The 17,308-nt window shown below is 49.9% G+C and overlaps 1 protein-coding gene and 1 long non-coding RNA gene across 4 annotated transcripts in view; one reads left to right on the forward strand and one right to left on the reverse strand.

Moving 5' to 3' along the window:
• The window catches only part of LOC146829140 (xaa-Pro aminopeptidase 2-like), a 329,035-nt gene that overhangs the window by 143,555 nt on the left and 168,172 nt on the right, over positions 1–17,308 (forward strand). Inside the window, exon 10 of the mRNA XM_085607765.1 lies at positions 2,706–2,787. Coding sequence (XP_085463891.1) covers positions 2,706–2,787 — 82 coding nt within the window. The remainder of the gene's footprint in view (positions 1–2,705; positions 2,788–17,308) is intronic.
• The window catches only part of LOC146829141 (uncharacterized), a 131,737-nt gene that overhangs the window by 32,050 nt on the left and 82,379 nt on the right, over positions 1–17,308 (reverse strand). The window lies entirely within an intron of this gene.

The raw sequence follows: 17,308 nt of genomic DNA on the forward strand, positions 1-17,308 counted from the left end.
ACTCTCTCCTGTACTTCTCTCATAAAGATAATAGTACATTATCAATAGTAAATTAAATCAAAATACTTAATTCCAAAATAGCAAATATACAATTAGTATTTAATTTGGAATCATAGAGAATATTCTAAAACAAGATTTCCACAAGAAATATTGTTTTTAAAAACATTGTTTTTTCCTTTCAAAACTTTTTATTGAGCATTACAAGATGTCACATAATAGCCGCTCTTGATTATGAAAGAATCAACAACACAAAAGGTTTTTAAGTTATGAGGCCCATGTATATCAAAGATGGAGTTGTGACATGACTGTATTAATATAAGTGAATGAAGGCTCAAGAGACACGTGAGCAAAGTGAACGACAAATTTAAAAACGTGTGTAGGGAGGTTTTGTACCAGGGCTGGACTGGCCGTAGCAGGCACCAGGAATTTCCCCGGTGGGCTGCCAGGGTGGGGACCGGTTTTGGGCCCCTGGGGGGCCGTTTTTGTTACAGTGATGTTTTTGAAGCATAGCTGCAATATCGGCCCCTGTAACAAAATCGGCTGAAACCGGCCCTAGCAAACATCTCGGCCGCATCCCCAACCCCCCGGGGAGCTGGCCGAGCACTTTGTCAGGGCCGGTTTTGGTTCCCAGTCCGGCCCTGCCATATACTTTAAACAAATGCTACTTTTTTTTAAAACTAAGAAAGGAATAGATTTAGCTTAGAGGAAGGAGAAAGAGGGGTAGGACATCACGTTTATGTTTAATAATTGCTTGTGGATAATTATGTTTCTCTCTCCTGCAAGAGGTGTGACGTAAAATGATGCCTCCACCCCCTTCCATGCTGAATGTGATATAGGCTCCTGAGACTTCCATATTTCTGTGATATTTATTGGTCTTGAACTGTATGGGGACTCCCTTAAAGGACTGAGGGTCCCCTGAAGGATTGCCCACTCCCCCACCGTTCAGGGCCTGAGGGGTCTGCCTTATGCCCCTTTCTCCTTCCCTTAGTTCTATTATATTAAGGACCTCATTTATGGCATTTTGGCATAGGGCAGCAGAGCAAGGTACCTCGGGAGGCATACAGAATTGACGTTTCCCCTCGTTTACATCACTGTGTAAATCTGGGACAGCGCCAAATCCCATGGGTGTTGCATGGGAAAACCCACCACAACGCCCATTGAACCCCACCCGGGCGCCGAATAAGGTGACGCCGTGATTTGCGCTGCATTGATTTACTCATGATTTATGAGTCCGCTCGAAGCCACACAAGGTGGCTTTGCGTGGCTTTAAAAATCTTGATGAGAGCCATGCATCACACATGTACCACTTTAAGTGGTGCAAAGGTGATGCAGGACTCTCAAAAATCACTTCCTAAGTGTGCAGAAGGAACAACTTTTCACCTTTTATTTCTCCACTCTTGGATCATTCTATTTATTGTGGGTTTTGCTCCCCTCATTTTACTTTCTGCCTATGCAGCAAGAGTCTGATGGAACTAATCTATTGTTGCAATACTCGATCCATTTCTTTTTTTCAAAAAGCAAACACTAAATAGCCTAACTCATCACAAAGGACATGGTGATGTTTTATTTCGGTTTATTTAAATTTTCACTGTTATTTTTTCAGATATATTGCAGTGTATCCATAAAATAGTAAATGCCATTATTCATTTAATTAACAAATAACACTTTAAAATGTTCTATCGGCATGAAATGTATTATTGAATCACTTTAAAATGAAACGCCTCAAATGTTCTCCTTTGCACTTCAACATGCTCCCAAACTGTCAAAAAGAAACATTGTTTTACTTGATCGATATTTGCAATTTGTCTGTGCGTTCATACACAGTAACTAATGTTGCAAATGTCATGCAGGGGGACTTCAAATTGATTTATATACTATTCTTTCAACTGTTTTAATCGGAATGGAAACTGAGACACAATGAAGGGCACAATTGTATTTAAAATGCTTTTTTTCTTTCGTTACACATCGGCACACTGTTTAGGATCGTTTGCAAAGTGAAATTAGGAAAGACAGTCATGCGATAGGTATAAGTTATATTCTTACAAGTTAGCTTTTTTTCCTAAAATGTATATCGTAAATGTCCTGTAAAAGAATTATTAATGTATTTTTGCTTTAAATAGTAGATTTGTTGCAGCAGATAGTAGAGTTCTCTTCGTTTCTCTTTGCAGTTCACTAAGTTATCTTGTTTATGTGACACATAAAGAGAGCACCTGTTTACTATGCACGTCTCTTTCTGTGTTGCAGCACCTTAGCTGCCCTTTTTTATTCTCATCATTTCTGCACCCATTACGTCTTTTTGACAGATAAGCTATTTGCATCCCCCTTCTGTCCATGAGATCTGCTCAATCATAATTTCATGCACAATGTACTTCTAGCACTCCTCCACTGCATACAAACACAGACCACAACTGCTATGTTGCATCGACATTGGATAAACGTCAATAGCACAAATGCTACCTCACTGGTCACGCTAATCGAAACCCTGCTTATCGCTGTAAATCATTTCCTATGTTAATCATGTCTACCATGATTTACCTTCAGGCCTTGATATACAACTTCCAGGTATGCTCTGAAGTTTTGATGTTACCTAAATTCCTATCACCCTACTCCCTAGTCAAACTCCATTAAAGATGTTCCAGTCTTGAAAAGCTACAAAAAAATTGATTATTGAGCTCATTCTAAAATGTTGGTTTCATTTTCCACAGGGCTGTTTAACCTTCGAGCCAAGGACATTCCATACAATCCCTATTTCTATTCTTACACCTTACTTAGTAAGAACTTTATCAGGTGAGTGAAAGCACATGTTGCCAACCTAATGGAACTGAAGATGTGTACTCTGCATTCTTGATATGAATCATAATATAGTATGCTGTAATATAAACAAGACGGAAATGGTAACTACTGCATCATAAAGTTGCAAAAAACGTCAGGTGAATGTACTTATTCATTTATTACAGGGTGTTATAAAGTTGTAGTCTATTATATGTGGAGGGACATCCCGAGCCAATAGTTAGCGAAGATCACTAGATAAAGGTTATCTTGTGCAGTAAAGTTGGATTACCTATATAGTGTGACAATGTTTATATGATGGGTGTAGCTTGGTGCAATGTAAGATGTGTTGAGGTTCAGGTGACTAAACCACACTAAATATTCTTCTTTTAAGGAACTTCTTGAACTGATCTAGGCTGGGACTGCAAGTGGCTATTACACCATGCTAAGAAGGATCTGTTCTATGGGTTCGCTAGTTTGCTCTGTGGGATACTGAAAAGATTTATATTTAGGGAGAGAGTGGATTTTCGCTTAACTTAGATGATCTTAGAGTGTATTGGACGTCACGTTTTGTGGCTTATTCGGTTTCATGTGTATGTGGGCTCTGGAAAGCAACATTGGCCGTGCAGCTGGGTGTTATGTCTTCGATTTGGTTGACACATCAAGCTAAATTGGCATGTATGTCCTTTATTGCAGCCAACAAACGCAGGGTTTTGAGCTGGTGATTCCATAGTCTATGGAGAACAGAAATAGGGACTTTGTAGCTTCTCAGCTATGTAGGTCGAGATGTGATTGGTTTAGGCTAGTCACCTGATCTTGTTTGTAGTTTTCTTTGTGGTAATTGCTATGTGGCATTCAGCAAGGTGTTTATATAAAGGAGTACAACAGATTTGATTTCAGATGGTAAGTAATACTAATTTTCCATCCTCATGTTCTGCAATGATGGCATTGTATAATCAGTATTGCATCATTGTACTTAGTTTTTTTTGGTTGGGTGTCTGAAAGATGTATAACATTAATCACTCCAGGCCTATTAGGCGGGCCTTAGGCCTTTCATGCCCAATACAGAGGCCCATGTTCGGCCTATGTAGAGATGGGGTCTCTGTCTCGGAGAATGCACTGTAACATGAGCAACAGCATTAGAGCAGTGAAATGAATTGTAGATCTTTAAGAAGATGAACATGCAGGCACATTTCCAGCAATAATAATTTGAGATACTCCAGAGCATTGAATGTAGTGCATTTGGAGAAGAGCCCTGTGGAGAAAGATGTCACTGACAGAATAACAATAACAAAAATATTGTGTGGACAGAATTTTATGTGAAAAATATCGAGGACCAAAATATTAAGAAGATCCCAGTTGCATATAATTATTACTCTGCTAAACGGATGCTGGGGATGGTGCCTTTTAGTGCAAGATCAACCTGGAGAAGAATCCCGTGAAGTAAATTTGACAATATAATCAACATTTGTTACCCACAGCAGTTGTCAAGCAAATTATTTCATAAAATGTATAAAATCATATTACACTTGCTTTTCTACACATATCTATACAATTCAGGAATGAAAGGTTTTGATTATTTTAAGAAAATATCCTAAACTAATATCAAACATGTACAGTAAGAAGAAAACTAATTTAAGAGTGCATGTTAGAAATGAAGTCCCTAGTTGACAGAGTTATGCACCCTGTCCAAGTAGGGACCACCACACAAGCCAGATAGACACCCTAAATTAACCTTTTTTTTTTTTGCAGAGTTTTATATAGCGCAACCTAGACCCAAATCGGGTATCAGAGCGCTTTACATAGCACCAGTTACATTACATGAGGACACACATTCATTTTTGTTTGGCACGGGGAGATTAAGTGATTTGCCCAGAATCACAGGATGTTCAGCGTCATTGCTGAGACTTGAACCCAGTTCCCCAGATTCAAGGTCGACCGCCCTAGCCGTTAGGTCAACTCCTCATCTCTCCCACTCCTCTTCCTCCAGTAGCATGCCACAGAGCAGGCAGGCTTAACTTATAAGGCAATGCTTAATACAGTAAAACAGTGAAAACACCACACAACAATAGAGCTTAATTTAATGAGCAAAACACCACCAAAATGAAAAAATGAAAAAAATCCAATACCAGAACTGCAGGTATGATTTTGTAAAGAAAATCTTGAATTATAGTGCTTAGAGTCATAAAGCACTAGTCAGGGCTATCTGGTAATTCAGGCCACACTGAAAACAGTACCTTTCTTGAGGATGCGTTGATGGCAAGAACACTATGCATTGGCCCTGAGTCATACAGTTGGGTCCCGCGTCATTATTGAGTTCCTTACCATAAAGGCGCTACGTCATCATTGAGCATCACAGTCGGGTCCCCACATCAACATCGAACCCTTACAATGAGGGCACTGCATCATCATCAAGCCTCGCAGTCGGGTCCTGAGTCATCGTTGAACCCCTACGATGAAGGCGCTGTGTTGTAGTTGTACCCCGCTGTCAACGCTGTTGAGTCTTCGCAGTGGCGCTGCATCGGCTTCAATGTGTCAGTTCCTACCGGTGCAAAGCAGGTGATGCATGGATTCTTGCAGAACAGCACAGGAAAACCCACCTCCAAAGGCCCAGGACTACATTGGCACCACTTGACAAGATGTCAGAGTCCAGGAGCTGGTTGGAAGGTTGCAGGCAGTCTTTGAATGAATGAATGAATGAATGAAGTAGCATTTATAAAGCGCATGGCTACCCGGAGGCATCCCAGCGCTAAGGTATGAACCGCAATGGACTTCCGCACTCACTGTGGGAAAAGCCAGGTCTTGAGCCTTTTACGAAAGATGGAGTGATCAGATTCTTTACGCAAGCACCGCGGCAAGGTGTTCCAAAGTTTGGGAGCATTGTAGGAAAAAAGACGGCCTCCGCTTCTGGACCTCTTGATTCTAGGAACAAATGCCAGAAGCAGATCACTGGAGCGTAGCTGTCTTTGAGTTTTATAGGGTAGAACAAAAGATGAGATAATGTCAGGGCCTTTACCTCGAAGTATCTTGTGTGTGGTGCACAGGGCTTTAAAGTGAACCCTTTCCCGAATAGGAAGCCAATGTAGAGATCTAAGAGCGGATTTAACTGATTGGCGATAAGGAACACCCTCCAACAATCGAGCGGCACAATTTTGCATAGTTTGGAGTTTTTCAAAGACTGCACCGGGAGCACCAAGGTAGAGAGCATTCCCATAGTCAAGGTGAGATAGAATCAACACCTGAACTACAAGCTTCCTTGCTGAAAAAGGGAGCAGAGGCAAAACTTTATGCAAAAGTTTCAAAACGCAGAAGCAGGAAGCAACTGCCTTTATGGCTTGAGTTTTGAAATTAAGTTCAGAGTCAAGCCAAAAGCCCAGACTCTTTATTACCGATTTAGAAGCTGGCATAGGGCCCATAGTTGCTGGGCAGATGGTGGCAACCTCGAGGGGAGAAGGATTGCCAAGCAACATCAGCTCAGTCTTATCACCGTTAAGTTTGAGATGGGATTCAAACATCCACCTCATCACCTCCCCGAGACTAGATGAAGGGCCACTTTTATTATTAAATGCCACCACTAACTGGGTGTCGTCTGCGTATGTAATTATATGCACCCCAAAGGGCAAGACAATCTCCGCCAGAGAGGACATATAAATATTAAAGAGGGTGGGGCTCAGGGACGAGCCCTGAGGCACTCCACAATGTAAGAATCTAGGGCTAGAAATGGCCTCGCCCCCAGAGACCTGAAAAGATCTATCGTCTAGGAAAGAACACAGCCAATTGAGTGCTGGACCTGTTACACCCAACCCCTTGAGTCGGTGGATTAAAATACGGTGGTTAACCGTATCGAATGCTGCACTAAGGTCTAGCAAGATCACGGCTAGAGACCCTCCTAAATCAAGTATTTACCTTGCATCCTCAACCACAGCCATTAAGGCGGTCTCAGTCCTTTGCATGGGACAAACCCCTGTTTGGGTCGGATGTAAGAACTTACCCTCCTCCAAATGTTTGGAGAGGACCGTATTTGCAGACTTCTCCGCAATTTTGCCAATCCATGGCAAAAGCGAGATGGGACGGTAGTTGGCAAGACAGTCTGGATCTAAGCCAGGCTTCTTCAGAAGTGCCTTGACCAACGCCTTCTTCCATAAGGGCGGAACTATTCCAGAGGAGAAGGAAGAATTAATCAAGCCCATCAAAAATGGGCTAACCGAGGCCATAACTGACGTGAGAATTTTTGGAGGAACAGGATCTCGAGGTGATCCACTCCTGATAAGGGCGGAGATATTATAGAAAGTGTCTATAGTCAGGGGAGGAAATATCTCCAGCAGGGGCGATTCCCTCCTAACAGTGGTTGCTTCAGCTAGAGAACTGAGGTCGGGTTCAGTGAATGCCTTTTGAATTAATTGAATTTTATTAAAAAAGAAGTCCGCCAGCTCATTACAACGTTCAGTAGTAAGTTCCGAAGAGTCACAGGCCGTAATGCCTGAGGTAAGTTCCTTGACAATACGGAAGGATTCCCGAGAAGAATTAGATGCACCGGAAATTTTTCCGCTGTAATAGCTGACTTGTGTTTTTTTGATTTCGGTCTTATAAGTCTTGAGCGTATCTTTATATTCTTTTTTTCTGGAAGGAGAAAAATCCTTTCTCCAGACTCTTTCCGCCTTTTTACAAGTTTGTTTAAGTTTCCGGAGCAGAGGGGTGAACCAGGCTGATTTATTCGAACCCAGCTTCACTTTACAGATCTTTTTAGGGGGGACTAGATCTAAAGAGTCTTCCATCCAGTGATTAAATTGCTCATTGGCTATCTCAGGGTTTGGATTCATTCGAGGAGTACTGTTTTCTAAAGCGAGGGTCCAATCCTCTAGGTGTGACCTGTTCTCAGGACACCCCCGCGCCGCACGGCCACCAGCTGTGTGTGTGCCCCTTGCCTCACTGCTGCCCGTAGCCTCGCTGTGACTGCCTCCGTGCTCCCCGCCCCTACGTCGCATTTTGCATGTGTGTGTTTCTGCCTTCTGTATTTAACCTTGATTTTGTTTTTTAACTGTTTCCCTCCTCGTGCGTGTGTCACTGCATTACTGTATTGAACCTTGATTTGTTTTAACTGTCTCCTTCCTCATGCGTGTGTTTTTGCCTCTGAGTATATCGCTTCATTTCTGCTCAGCCCCCTGTGCCCGCCCCGCTCCCCGCTTTCCGCCGCCGTCCATCGGCCACGTCCCCTTTCTGTTCTGTGCCCTCCCTGCTCCCGCCTCCCAGCTGCTCCTCCCTCCCTCCCACTTCGCCATAAATGGCGACCGTGCGTACGCGCAGCGGTCACGCGCAGCGGGCGCGCCGATTGTGCTCCGAAGGCGCGCCAAAGGTAAGCCCGTCTGCGCCCGTCCGCGCCTGGCCCGCGCCCAGCGCCAGGACCCCTGGCCCCCACCGACGCAAGACGACCCGACAGACCTACGACGCCGCCGCCCTCAACGCACTGAAGGCCGGCCGGAACCCCGCCTGCTGCCGGGCCGCCCCGAAACGCTTCCACGGACCCTTCACCTGCACAACCTGCAAGTTCACCTGCCTCCGAACATGCACCGCGCCCGCCAAGCCAAACCCCAGCAGCGACCTCAAATGCATCCTGCTCAACACCCGCTCCGTCCACAGACACGCCGTCAAACTCTGGAACCTGCTCGACACTACTTCACCAGACGTCGCGTTCCTCACTGAAACTTGGATGAACGCCTCTTCTGCCCCTGACATCGCCATCGCCATCCCGGATGGATACAAGATCATCAGGAGGGACCGCGTCAACCAGACTGGGGGAGGCATCGCCATCGTCCACAAGAGCACCGTCCGCATCACGACCGACGCCGACGGCACCTACGCCGCCGCCGAACACCTCCACTTCCAGATTCACGACCCTCAGAGGCACCCTCATCTACAGACCCCCGGGACCACGCACACAATTCAGCGAAGACATCGCAGACTTCATCAGCCCGCACGCCCTCCCCTCCGCCGACTACATCCTCCTAGGGGACCTCAACTTCCACCTGGAAAACAACAAGGACCGCAAAACCATCACCCTGCTGGACAACCTCGCCAACCTCGGACTCAAGCAACTGGTCAACACCCCCACCCACTACGCCGGCCACACGCTTGACCCCGTCTTCTCATCCAGCAAGCACATCGCCTTCAGCCACTCCGCCGGACTTCACTGGACAGACCACAGCTGAGTCCACTTCAGCTTCAGAAAAACCACAACCCACCACCACCCACAACAGGTTCCTCACAGAAGCTGGAGCAAGATCACCGCCGACCAGCTCACCTCCTCCCTCAGCCAGAACCCACCTGCGAGCACACCGGACCCCAACGAAGCAGCCCGCAACCTCGCACAGTGGCTGACCGCCTGCGCCGATGACCTCGCACCACTGAAGAACCCTCCCAGCAAACCCAGAAGCAATAAGGCCCCCTGGTTCACCGACGAACTCAAGGACTCCAAGAAGACCTGCCGCACCCTAGAGAAAGCCTGGCTCCTCGACCGGACCACTGACAACATGACCGCCCTCAAACACGCGACCTGCAAGCACCACCAGCTGATCCGCACCACCAAGAAGAAATCACTGAAGGATCGACTGGACAACAACGCCCTTGACAGCAAGGAACTCTTCACCATCGTCAAGGAGTTCTCCAACTCCAGCACTGGCAACAACGAATTCACAAGATCTCTGCGACTCCCTCGCCTCATTCTTCCACCGTAAGATCGCCGACATCCACAACAGCTTCGGCGCACCATCCTCACACCCAACCGTCAAACCAACGCACCCCACCGCCACACTCCGCACCTGGACCGCAGTGACCACCGAAGACACAGCCTGCACGATGAACACCATCCACTCTGGATCTCCGACTGCCCCCTGCCCCCACTACCTCTTCAACAAGGCCGACTCCACCATCGCACCCCAACTCCGAGACGTCATCAACACCTCCTTCGACACCGCCACCTTCCCGGAGAGCTGGAAGCATGCCGAGCTCAGAGCCCTACTGAAGAAACCAACAGCGGACCCCACCGACCTCAAAAACTTCCGCCCCATCTCGCTCCTCCCTTTTCCTGCCAAAGTCATCGAGAAGATCGCCAACAGACAGCTTGCCGCCTTCCTCGAGACGAATGGATCCCTCGACCCCTCGCAGTCCGGTTTCAGAGCCAACCACAGCACCGAGACCGCCCTCATCGCAGCCACCGACGACATCCGAGCCCTTCTCGACAACGGGGAAACAGCGGCACTCATCCTCCTGGACCTCTCCGCCGCGTTTGACACTGTCTGCCACCGCACCCTAGTCCAACGCCTCAGCAACACCGGCGTCCAAGAGAAGGCATTGAAGTGGATCACCTCGTTCCTCGCTGGAAGAACACAAAGAGTCCGCCTCCCCCCGTTTCGCTCCGAGGCCACCGAAGTCATCTGCGGCGTCCCGCAAGGATCATCACTCAGCCGCACCCTCTTCAACGTCTACATGAGACCCCTCGCAACCATCGCGCGCCAACACAACCTCAACATCATCTACTACGCCGACAACACCCAGCTGATCCTCTCCCTCACCAGAGACCCCGACACCGCCAGAACCAGCCTCCACGAAGGGATGAAAGACGTCGCCGAGTGGATGAAGAACAGCCGCCTGAAACTGAACTCAGACAAGACGGATGTCCTCATCCTCGGAACATCACCCTCCGCCTGGAACGACTCCTGGTGGCCCCCAGCCCTGGGCACCGCCCCCAAGCCGACAGACCACGCACGCAACCTGGGATTCATCCTGGACTCCTCCCTCTCGATGACAAGACAAGTCAACGCCGTCTCCTCCTCATGCTTCCACACCCTCCGCATGCTCCGCAAGATCTTCCGATGGATCCCGATCGAAACCAGGAAGACGGTCACCCAGGCCCTCGTCACCAGCCTTCTGGACCACGGAAACACCCTCTACGCCGGAACCACAGCCAAACTACAGAAAAGACTACAACGCATCCAGAACGCCGTCGCCCGACTCATCCTGGACATCCCTCGACGCAGCCACATCTCCGGCCACCTGAGGAACCTGCACTGGCTCCCCGTCAACAAGAGGATCATGTTCAGGCTCCTCACCCACGCACACAAGTCTCTCCACAACCTGGGTCCCAAGTACCTCAACGATCGCCTGACCTTCCACACGCCCACCCGCCAGCTGCGGTCCGCTAGCCTCGCCCTCGCCGCCGTACCACGCATCCGAAGAGCCACCGCCGGAGGCAGATCCTTCTCCTACCTGGCGGCCAAGACATGGAACTCCCTCCCCATCCACCTTCGGCTGACCCAGGACCACCTCGCCTTCCGGAGACAACTCAAAACCTGGCTGTTCGAGCAGTAGCGGCCCCCTTCCCCTAAGCGCCTTGAGACCCTTCCGGGTGAGTAGCGCGCTATACAAGTGTTTTGATTGATTGATTGATTAGGTGTAGAGTCCGCCAAAAGCGGGCAGTTTTCTTTACCGGCCGAGTGTGGGGACTAGACACCTTGGGAGACCAGTCAAGGGAGATCAAATAATGGTCGTACCGTGGGATGGGTATGGGATTGCTACAATATAGCTCCTGCTGATTCGAAAAAACAGGGTCCAGAAGGTGACCTTTCACATGGGTAGCATAATGAAAAAAATCCAATACCAGAACTGCAGGTATGATTTTGTAAAGAAAATCTTGAATTATAGTGCTTAGAGTCATAAAGCACTAGTCAGGGCTATCTGGTAATTCAGGCCACACTGAAAACAGTACCTTTCTTGAGGATGCGTTGATGGCAAGAACACTATGCATTGGCCCTGAGTCATACAGTTGGGTCCCGCGTCATTATTGAGTTCCTTACCATAAAGGCGCTACGTCATCATTGAGCATCACAGTCGGGTCCCCACATCAACATCGAACCCTTACAATGAGGGCACTGCATCATCATCAAGCCTCGCAGTCGGGTCCTGAGTCATCGTTGAACCCCTACGATGAAGGCGCTGTGTTGTAGTTGTACCCCGCTGTCAACGCTGTTGAGTCTTCGCAGTGGCGCTGCATCGGCTTCAATGTGTCAGTTCCTACCGGTGCAAAGCAGGTGATGCATGGATTCTTGCAGAACAGCACAGGAAAACCCACCTCCAAAGGCCCAGGACTACATTGGCACCACTTGACAAGATGTCAGAGTCCAGGAGCTGGTTGGAAGGTTGCAGGCAGTCTTTGAATGAATGAATGAATGAATGAAGTAGCATTTATAAAGCGCATGGCTACCCGGAGGCATCCCAGCGCTAAGGTATGAACCGCAATGGACTTCCGCACTCACTGTGGGAAAAGCCAGGTCTTGAGCCTTTTACCAAAGATGGAGTGATCAGATTCTTTACGCAAGCACAGCGGCAAGGTGTTCCAAAGTTTGGGAGCATTGTAGGAAAAAAGACGGCCTCCGCTTCTGGACCTCTTGATTCTAGGAACAAATGCCAGAAGCAGATCACTGGAGCGTAGCTGTCTTTGAGTTTTATAGGGTAGAACAAAAGATGAGATAATGTCAGGGCCTTTACCTCGAAGTATCTTGTGTGTGGTGCACAGGGCTTTAAAGTGAACCCTTTCCCGAATAGGAAGCCAATGTAGAGATCTAAGAGCGGATTTAACTGATTGGCGATAAGGAACACCCTCCAACAATCGAGTGGCACAATTTTGCATAGTTTGGAGTTTTTCAAAGACTGCACCGGGAGCACCAAGGTAGAGAGCATTCCCATAGTCAAGGTGAGATAGAATCAACACCTGAACTACAAGCTTCCTTGCTGAAAAAGGGAGCAGAGGCAAAACTTTATGCAAAAGTTTCAAAACGCAGAAGCAGGAAGCAACTGCCTTTATGGCTTGAGTTTTGAAATTAAGTTCAGAGTCAAGCCAAAAGCCCAGACTCTTTATTACCGATTTAGAAGCTGGCATAGGGCCCATAGTTGCTGGCCAGATGGTGGCAACCTCGAGGGGAGAAGGATTGCCAAGCAACATCAGCTCAGTCTTATCACCGTTAAGTTTGAGATGGGATTCAAACATCCACCTCATCACCTCCCCGAGACTAGATGAAGGGCCACTTTTATTATTAAATGCCACCACTAACTGGGTGTCGTCTGCGTATGTAATTATATGCACCCCAAAGGGCAAGACAATCTCCGCCAGAGAGGACATATAAACATTAAAGAGGGTGGGGATCAGGGACGAGCCCTGAGGCACTCCACAATGTAAGAATCTAGGGCTAGAAATGGCCTCGCCCCCAGAGACCTGAAAAGATCTATCGTCTAGGAAAGAACACAGCCAATTGAGTGCTGGACCTGTTACACCCAACCCCTTGAGTCGGTGGATTAAAATACGGTGGTTAACCGTATCGAATGCTGCACTAAGGTCTAGCAAGATCACGGCTAGAGACCCTCCTAAATCAAGTATTTACCTTGCATCCTCAACCACAGCCATTAAGGCGGTCTCAGTCCTTTGCATGGGACAAACCCCTGTTTGGGTCGGATGTAAGAACTTACCCTCCTCCAAATGTTTGGAGAGGACCGTATTTGCAGACTTCTCCGCAATTTTGCCAATCCATGGCAAAAGCGAGATGGGACGGTAGTTGGCAAGACAGTCTGGATCTAAGCCAGGCTTCTTCAGAAGTGCCTTGACCAACGCCTTCTTCCATAAGGGCGGAACTATTCCAGAGGAGAAGGAAGAATTAATCAAGCCCATCAAAAATGGGCTAACCGAGGCCATAACTGACGTGAGAATTTTTGGAGGAACAGGATCTCGAGGTGATCCACTCCTGATAAGGGCGGAGATATTATAGAAAGTGTCTATAGTCAGGGGAGGAAATATCTCCAGCAGGGGCGATTCCCTCCTAACAGTGGTTGCTTCAGCTAGAGAATTGAGGTCGGGTTCAGTGAATGCCTTTTGAATTAATTGAATTTTATTAAAAAAGAAGTCTGCCAGCTCATTACAACGTTCAGTAGTAAGTTCCGAAGAGTCACAGGCCGTAATGCCTGAGGTAAGTTCCTTGACAATACGGAAGGATTCCCGAGAAGAATTAGATGCACCGGAAATTTTTCCGCTGTAATAGCTGACTTGTGTTTTTTTGATTTCGGTCTTATAAGTCTTGAGCGTATCTTTATATTCTTTTTTTCTGGAAGGAGAAAAATCCTTTCTCCAGACTCTTTCCGCCTTTTTACAAGTTTGTTTAAGTTTCCGGAGCAGAGGGGTGAACCAGGCTGATTTATTCGAACCCAGCTTCACTTTACAGATCTTTTTAGGGAGGACTAGATCTAAAGAGTCTTCCATCCAGTGATTAAATTGCTCATTGGCTATCTCAGGGTTTGGATTCATTCGAGGAGTACTGTTTTCTAAAGCGAGGGTCCAATCCTCTAGGTGTGACCTGTTCTCAGGACACCCCCGCGCCGCACGGCCACCAGCTGTGTGTGTGCCCCTTGCCTCACTGCTGCCCGTAGCCTCGCTGTGACTGCCTCCGTGCTCCCCGCCCCTACGTCGCATTTTGCATGCGTGTGTTTCTGCCTTCTGTATTTAACCTTGATTTTGTTTTTTAACTGTTTCCCTCCTCGTGCGTGTGTCACTGCATTACTGTATTGAACCTTGATTTGTTTTAACTGTCTCCTTCCTCATGCGTGTGTTTTTGCCTCTGAGTATATCGCTTCATTTCTGCTCAGCCCCCTGTGCCCGCCCCGCTCCCCGCTTTCCGCCGCCGTCCATCGGCCACGTCCCCTTTCTGTTCTGTGCCCTCCCTGCTCCCGCCTCCCAGCTGCTCCTCCCTCCCTCCCACTTCGCCATAAATGGCGACCGTGCGTACGCGCAGCGGTCACGCGCAGCGGGCGCGCCGATTGTGCTCCGAAGGCGCGCCAAAGGTAAGCCCGTCTGCGCCCGTCCGCGCCTGGCCCGCGCCCAGCGCCAGGACCCCTGGCCCCCACTGACGCAAGACGACCCGACAGACCTACGACGCCGCCGCCCTCAAGGCACTGAAGGCCGGCCGGAACCCCGCCTGCTGCCGGGCCGCCCCGAAACGCTTCCACGGACCCTTCACCTGCACAACCTGCAAGTTCACCTGCCTCCGAACATGCACCGCGCCCGCCAAGCCAAACCCCAGCAGCGACCTCAAATGCATCCTGCTCAACACCCGCTCCGTCCACAGACACGCTGTCAAACTCTGGAACCTGCTCGACACTACTTCACCAGACGTCGCGTTCCTCACTGAAACTTGGATGAACGCCTCTTCTGCCCCTGACATCGCCATCGCCATCCCGGATGGATACAAGATCATCAGGAGGGACCGCGTCAACCAGACTGGGGGAGGCATCGCCATCGTCCTCAAGAGCACCGTCCGCATCACGACCGACGCCGACGGCACCTACGCCGCCGCCGAACACCTCCACTTCCAGATTCACGACCCTCAGAGGGACCCTCATCTACAGACCCCCGGGACCACGCACACAATTCAGCGAAGACATCGCAGACTTCATCAGCCCACACGCCCTCCCCTCCGCCGACTACATCCTCCTAGGGGACCTCAACTTCCACCTGGAAAACAACAAGGACCGCAAAACCATCACCCTGCTGGACAACCTCGCCAACCTCGGACTCAAGCAACTGGTCAACACCCCCACCCACTACGCCGGCCACACGCTTGACCCCGTCTTCTCATCCAGCAAGCACATCGCCTTCAGCCACCCCGCCGGACTTCACTGGACAGACTACAGCTGCGTCCACTTCAGCTTCAGAAAAACCACAACCCACCACCACCCACAACAGGTTCCTCACAGAAGCTGGAGCAAGATCACCGCCGACCAGCTCACCTCCTCCCTCAGCCAGAACCCACCTGCGAGCACACCGGACCCCAACGAAGCAGCCCGCAACCTCGCGCAGTGGCTGACCGCCTGCGCCGATGACCTCGCACCACTGAAGAACCCTCCCAGCAAACCCAGAAGCAATAAGGCCCCCTGGTTCACCGACGAACTCAAGGACTCCAAGAAGACCTGCCGCACCCTAGAGAAAGCCTGGCTCCTCGACCGGACCACTGACAACATGACCGCCCTCAAACACGCGACCCGCAAGCACCACCAGCTGATCCGCACCACCAAGAAGAAATCACTGAAGGATCGACTGGACAACAACGCCCTTGACAGCAAGGAACTCTTCACCATCGTCAAGGAGTTCTCCAACTCCAGCACTGGCAACAACGAATTCACAAGATCTCTGCGACTCCCTCGCCTCATTCTTCCACCGCAAGATCGCCGACATCCACAACAGCTTCGGCGCACCATCCTCACACCCAACCGTCAAACCAACGCACCCCACCGCCACACTCCGCACCTGGACCGCAGTGACCACCGAAGACACAGCCTGCACGATGAACACCATCCACTCTGGATCTCCGACTGCCCCCTGCCCCCACTACCTCTTCAACAAGGCCGACTCCACCATCGCACCCCAACTCCGAGACGTCATCAACACCTCCTTCGACACCGCCACCTTCCCGGAGAGCTGGAAGCATGCCGAGCTCAGAGCCCTACTGAAGAAACCAACAGCGGACCCCACCGACCTCAAAAACTTCCGCCCCATCTCGCTCCTCCCTTTTCCTGCCAAAGTCATCGAGAAGATCGCCAACAGACAGCTTGCCGCCTTCCTCGAGACGAATGGATCCCTCGACCCCTCGCAGTCCGGTTTCAGAGCCAACCACAGCACCGAGACCGCCCTCATCGCAGCCACCGACGACATCCGAGCCCTTCTCGACAACGGGGAAACAGCGGCACTCATCCTCCTGGACCTCTCCGCCGCGTTCGACACTGTCTGCCACCGCACCCTAGTCCAACGCCTCAGCAACACCGGCGTCCAAGAGAAGGCACTGAAGTGGATCACCTCGTTCCTCGCTGGAAGAACACAAAGAGTCCGCCTCCCCCCGTTTCGCTCCGAGGCCACCGAAGTCATCTGCGGCGTCCCGCAAGGATCATCACTCAGCCGCACCCTCTTCAACGTCTACATGAGACCCCTCGCAACCATCGCGCGCCAACACAACCTCAACATCATCTACTACGCCGACAACACCCAGCTGATCCTCTCCCTCACCAGAGACCCCGACACCACCAGAACCAGCCTCCACGAAGGGATGAAAGACGTCGCCGAGTGGATGAAGAACAGCTGCCTGAAACTGAACTCAGACAAGACGGAAGTCCTCATCCTCGGACCATCACCCTCCGCCTGGAACGACTCCTGGTGGCCCCCAGCCCTGGGCACCGCCCCCAAGCCGACAGACCACGCACGCAACCTGGGCTTCATCCTGGACTCCTCCCTCTCGATGACAAGACAAGTCAACGCCGTCTCCTCCTCATGCTTCCACACCCTCCGCATGCTCCGCAAGATCTTCCGATGGATCCCGATCGAAACCAGGAAGACGGTCACCCAGGCCCTCGTCACCAGCCGGCTGGACCACGGAAACACCCTCTACGCCGGAACCACAGCCAAACTACAGAAAAGACTACAACGCATCCAGAACGCCGCCGCCCGACTCATCCT

Source organism: Triturus cristatus, chromosome 5_2 (assembly GCF_964204655.1).
Source record: "Triturus cristatus chromosome 5_2, aTriCri1.1, whole genome shotgun sequence".
In the NCBI taxonomy this organism is placed as follows: Eukaryota; Metazoa; Chordata; class Amphibia; order Caudata; family Salamandridae; genus Triturus; species Triturus cristatus.